This window comes from Apis dorsata, unplaced genomic scaffold (assembly GCF_000469605.1).
Source record: "Apis dorsata unplaced genomic scaffold, Apis dorsata 1.3 scaffold_470, whole genome shotgun sequence".
NCBI lineage: Eukaryota > Metazoa > Arthropoda > Insecta > Hymenoptera > Apidae > Apis > Apis dorsata.
In genome coordinates, this window is record NW_006263709.1 from 89,709 (window position 1) to 96,622 (window position 6,914).

At 21.5% G+C, this 6,914-nt stretch overlaps 1 protein-coding gene across 1 annotated transcript in view; it reads right to left on the bottom strand.

The window, feature by feature from the left end:
• The window catches only part of LOC102676477, an 84,432-nt gene that overhangs the window by 16,882 nt on the left and 60,636 nt on the right, over nt 1–6,914 (bottom strand). The window contains exon 3 of the mRNA XM_006620018.2: nt 5,290–5,432. Coding sequence (XP_006620081.1) covers nt 5,290–5,432 — 143 coding nt within the window. The remainder of the gene's footprint in view (nt 1–5,289; nt 5,433–6,914) is intronic.

A 6,914-nucleotide genomic window follows, 5' to 3' on the forward strand; every position in this document is an offset into this window, starting at 1 on the left:
CAAACATACAAAAAATGAAAACATAAAAATAATAAACACAAAAGTATTCTGTATTATTATTTGTCTTTTATTTGTAAATTAAATTTTTTATAAAGAAAAAGAAATGATAATAGCTAAATGAATTATGTACAAATAATAAAAATGATAGAGAACAATGTTGGATAGGATAAAATCGTTTTTGAGAGAAATATCTAGAGATATTTTTGAATTGGATATTTCTTAAAATATATTTTAGCTTGGCTGAAGAAACATAATCCTGAGATTTGAGATAATATTCTCCAATCATGCCATTTCAACTGCAATCAACATAATTCTAAACTTTAAAAAACTTTAGAAAACTTTATAAAAAAATATCCACAGTTTGATTTTTTTTTTTTTTTTTTTTGGAACAAGAAACACTTATCCTGCAACTTTTTCTCAAAATAAGAAATTTTTCTTAAATTTGAGACTAGGATTATCAGAATGGAACATTATGTTACCCCCTTTATTAAAAGTAATTCAATTCTTTCTCTAACGAATTTCTATACGAATATATGACATCACATTATCCCCACTGCCATTGTTAGATTAGGCATAGCAATGTCACGTGACACGTTTGACTTTGGCGAAAGCCTGATCGCGTAATTTACCTTTACCTAGTGCAGTAGCAGTGGGAATAATATGACGTCACGTCTCCTGAGGAAATTTACCAGAGGAGAATTGAACTATTTCTATTCAACAATTCTGTTTGAAACATAATTAAAAGACTGATTCGCAATATTATTAGTTGCTTATGCAACTATATCGAGAATCTATAAAATGGACATGGAGAAGAGCTTTAAGAGCATAAGTTTTTTTCGAATCAAAAAGTCAGAATTTTTCAAACTATTACTATTTTTATAACGTATAGAAATATTGAATTAAAATTATTTTAAACAAAGAATCATTTAAATTTTTCTAATTAATTGAACTATACTGAACTTTAATATTCTTAAGTAATTATCATAATATTGATGATTCAGAATTCAGAATTTTTTGAATTATTTAAACTATGAATTCATGTAAACTTCATATCAAATTTTATATACACCTGAATTTTATATTTAAATTTGTACTTATAATATAACAATTTTATTATTAAATAATCATCTCTTCAAATAGACAAGAATATATTTTATTAGTATTTAAAAAATAAAGAATTCCATAAAATATATAATAATTTAAATTCAATAAATTCAATAATTAAATTCGATTAATAATTTATTATAATGCTATATTAATAAATATGTTTATCGCTTTCATCTCTTATTTTTCTAGATAACATATTAAAAACTGACAAAAATAAAATCTAGAAATTAATAGCTTAAAAATATTAGGAATTTATAAAACTTCGTAAGTTAATCATAACAAGAAATGATGTTTTCCAAATAAAAATTTTAAAATAACATGAAACGTATCAAAACTATACGTAGGAATTGTAATTGCGTGAAGGCACAAGTTGATCAGACACAATTCGATCGTTCAATATCGATAATCGGGCTCGTTACAAGTCGCGTAGCCGGTATTGCTCTTAACGAGGCGCTAATCGCGTAACCGATTTCGAGATAGCAGTATAGATCGAACAGCGAGCGCAGCTCAATGACCATTCAACTCAATAACATGTTCTCTATGCCCTGGGGATTGGAACGGTGTTTAGCGTGTTTCAATTCGTATATTCGCTAGTGACCGGTGAATCCGTTTCCTTTGCTTTCGGCTCCAGGAATCGAATTGCACGCATATACATTTTCACGAAATCTACGATTATAGGATTAATAGAAGATTCGATGTTTGGATAAGGATATATCTATTTTGTCCGATTACGCGCATTGTAAATGTCATAGATTTATAATATGGTATCGATAGAAAAAAGTCTTCGATCAAATGTAATAATATAGAAATTCATTAAAAATAATTGTAATTTTTGAAATGTAAAATGATGTGGTATAAATGTCAAACGTGTTGAAAAATCGGTATAATATAAAATAAATATGTACAGAAAAATAACTTAAATTTTTTTTTATGAAGAAAAAAATAATGAGAAAATAACTTTAAATGGACGTATAATTATAATAATTTTAATACACATGAAAATATTTGAATATGATAAGAAATATTAGAAAGAAAATATATTTTAAATAATTTAATTATATTTTATTATATTTTAATTTAATTTATTTCTCTTTATGAATTCACAATAATCAAAATTTTTTCCAAAACTTTTCCTATCAAATAGGAAAATTACCAATTATTAATACTATAATACTATATATTATTTTCATGATTAATTTAAAAAAATCTCACGAGTTTTAATTATTTTGAAATATTCGTCAACAAAAAAGTTTTATTTTAAATATATTTTAAAATAATTGTATGTAATCTATTATATATTCAAATCTTCTTATATTCAGCTATACAGTATCTATTATCTAAATACATGTAAGGATTATATGTATAAAAAAAATCGTTTAAAATATTTATTTATATAATATACAAATCATTGAAATCAATAAAGTACTATTCTTTTTATATAATTACCGAAAATTTTATCTAAGCATTTCAATTGTCTATATTTTGTTTTATATTTTATTTTCGAAAAATTTTCCCAAGTTCTTTAAAAATAAATTTAAGTATAATGATATTAGCTCATTTGTTATACATTTTAAGTGATAGCCGACCAATTTATCTGTTTATAAACAATTGATAAGTGATAATTATATATTGATGCACATGTATAGATGAAGTTCTATGTATATATAGCAACTTTTTTTTTTCTTTTTTTGCAAATATCTAGAAAAAGTTAAGCATGTATGGTACATTATATACTTGCATAGGACAAAATTATTCAAAATATTGATTTTTACATCTTCAAAAACATATTCAAAAAACCATTGAAATTAATGACATGGCATTCTTTTTATAAAATTAATTCTCAAAAATTAAAAATATTTTTAACGAATTTCATATTATCGTTTGATCGAAACTATTTTATTAGAAATATATAATTATATATTATATAATTTTTAATAATAAATTAAAAAATATCTATTTTTTTCTTTTTCTTTTCTTTTTTTAATAAACTGATCTTTTATAAATATCAATTTTTAGAATTAATTTTAAGAACATAAATTCTCTTTTTTGAAAGAAGAGAAAAATTACTTTCTAGAAATGTAGTTAAAAACCTAATTAATTTAGTTCTCTAATCCTTTCTGTAATATGTGGACGGAGCATTAAGAATGGTTTTATGAATTTCATAAATTACGGCAATCTTTTCTTTTTTTCTAATTTCTTAGCTTTTCATTTTGTATTACAGAATGTTCTGTCAATGAAATTTATATAGAATTTTCATAAATTTCATTCGATAAGATAAAATTTTTTATATCAAATTTTTTTTATTAAAAAAACTTTAAAAGTTCGTTTTTTGGATTTTATCAAATTTATTTAATAAATTTAGATAAATAAAAAAAAATAAAATAAAATTATGCGTGCGATATTATAAGATTACACGTATTATCTAGGAAACAAAAAACATAATATAAAACAAGAAACAAGATACATATATATATATATATGCAATAAAAAATAAATTTAAATTTAATATTTTTTTAGAATAATATCAAATATCAAACATCGAAATCAAAATAAATATAAAATTCTGAAAATTTTTTAATATAATTCTTCACTACTAAAACTTTACTACGTATTAATCATATATTACAAATTTTACATTAAATATCTTATCACATCAAAGAATTACTTCTGTAAATGAATCTATGCCTCATTTAATCTACTTTATTTTCAATATAGTGAATTTTATATAGATATTAGAATAATTTTAGAAATAATAGAACAATTAATACAATAATTATGTCAAAAGATAAAAATAGTTGAATTAATTCTATTATTTGTGGAATGGAATTCAATAAAATGGAACTTAAAGGTTTATATGAACCTTACACAATTATTCGAATTATATGAAATTTCTGTTATTTGAACTGAGAATCATTCCATTTATGAATATTTTTATATATATTTTTTACAATATAATTAGAAATATACAAAATAAATATAAAATTCATTCATTTAGCAAAAAAAATTATTATGTTTTTAAATTTATAATATTTGATGTGTATTTTAGAGAAAATATTTCGTAAAATCTTTTTATGTAAACGTGAACTTCTATTAATTGGACGAAAAATCATAATTAGTGAACTTTTTTATTATATGAACAACTTGATATTTTTTATTATATGAACATATTTGTTTTCCGACAAGTATAAATGAAATTCTGCTGCATCAGATATTCATTATATTCATTCATTCACAGAATGCTCATTGAAGTTGAAATTTTTTTATAAAAATATTAATGAATAAAAATATTGATAAAACTTCTTTAAGCTTGCTTATTAAATGCACAAGAAAATGTATTAATAAATAAAATTCAAATAAAAGTCAATTATATGATTTTTTTTTATATTTTAATATATTTATTATGAATTTTATTTTCATTCATTGAAGCGATTCCTCCAACGAAATACTTTGTATACCAAGATGATAAAAATATTCAATACTTAAATATTGGAAATACGTATAAAACTTGAAATTTCAATTTAAATTTCATGCATAAATTTTTACTAATCTGAATAATCAACATATTAATTATAAATTTCTATTTAGTTATAATTCCAGTTTATTTAAATAAAACCGAACTTGGATAATTTGAATCTCAAGGGAAGAGATAAATTCCTTGAAATATAAAACTTACCAAAGTTTATCAACGTTTTCAAAGTAAAAAAGAGGTTTCTAAACGAATGAAAATTCAAAATACAAAAAACTTTAAATAAAAATAACGATATAAGAAAATAATTGTTATAATAAATAAAAGCTAAAATAAAAATTAAAAAAAAAAAACTAATTTTTGAATGTAAATTACTTATTATATAAACATATAAACATAATCGTATGATTTACTTGAAAAATAATCAACTTGTGTAGATATACACGTGGTTGAAATTAGATATGATTTATATCATCTTATATTTTATAGATGAAAATTCACTTTGATTGAAATCATATTACTTGATCGAAATAGATTCGTTATAGAATTAAACAAGATACAATTATTACATTTTTTACTAAAAAAAAAATTAGAATCTTATAATTTGCAAACATCATATAAAATCACATCCGATTCGCTCTCCAAAATCGTCTAGACGAAATTATAATTGCATCGGTATGGGATAACGACAAGTATAACGTAGTTATACAACTTACCGTCTTGATAAGGGCCATCTTGACACAGCTCCATGACTACCTTGTTGGTGCCCACGTATAACGAGTTGAAGTGCTCCCTTTGTTTCTCTTCCATGCAGTCGAACGTGTACGTTTGAATGCACTTCATGCCAGCCTCGAAATCTCTGTAACAAACAAAAAAAAAAAATCTTTGATATATCAATATAAATATAATAAAAAATATAATAAATATGTATAAAATAATATAGATATTTTAAAACGAATTTAAATATGTGATATCGAAAAAATTTTGCAATAACAAATGTCTAATATATTATCATAAATTATGAATAATCAATAAGAATATTTTAATTTGAATATTACAATTTTCTAGCGAAACAGATGTATAGAAGATCTATAGAAGAAAGAGTGTTTCGTTCATTTTCAAAGTTTCAACGAGGATTGATTATAAATAATTGTTGCTACAAAAAATGATTGTTCGAATTTTGAATTAATATTCGATTTAAGGAGATAATTCGAAAAATTTTATGAACTACTTGTGGAGGAATTTATGGATTTATTACTTGATTTTATAAATTAACAATTTAGCAGTAAATGTGATTAATTATATTGACAATTAGATATATTTAAAAGTATTAAAAATATATTACTTTATATTATTATTAATTATTATTGAACTATTTTATTTTATTTTATTTATTATATAGGAATATTTCATTTTTATTGAAATTCATTCATTTGAAAAAATGGTTAAATGATTATATTAAAAAATGATCATTATAATTTTAATTATCTTTACAATAATAGATCTCTTTTTTTCTTAAATTTTCTTAAACTATATAAAGTTTCGGAAAAATTGAATACAATTAATTATATTTCAAAGGTCGCTTTTCATAAATTTAAGATGCGGTGCAAAAATAAAACTTATTTAATAAGATGAGGGCATAAGATTCTAAGAGGATTTTCTTAATACGAAAAGTACTTTTTCTTATTCTTAATTAAAGAAAAATCTTAAAGGAAAAGCAAAAAAAAAAAAAAAAAAAAAGAAAAATTCTTTAATAACGATCAACATTATCGGCTTTACTTCTCATTGAAACAGAATGTTGTACATCAACTTGTTGTAAAGTTTAAATTGCATATTCGTGTCTTTTTATGGAACGGAAATTTCAAACATAGATTAAGATAAACTTAATATCTTGTAACTTATTTAAATAAGAAAACAATTCGAAACAAAATACATTTTAAAAACATGACATTTCAAACACAAAAATTTTAAAAATAATATAAGAGATTATTATATTTAAAGTTGATGTTTTTAAACAATTTATTCAAACAATAAAGTATATTTATAAAGTATATTGCAAATAACAATTTACTGAGATAGTAGAAAAATCTAAGATAATGGAAAAGAGCCAGTTAAGTTAAAATAAGAGTAAATTGAAGGAAACTTTATATTCTTTATAAGAAATGCGATACGAAATCATTTTTTTTTAAAAATAATAGAAAAAAACGAGAAAAAAAACGATTTTCAAAAAATCGATTGCAATAAATAATAAAATCATTAAATATTTTGTAAACTATTGAAATAATTTAATCTTTTTAAATAGTAATATGTATGATTCTATATATATATATATATATATATA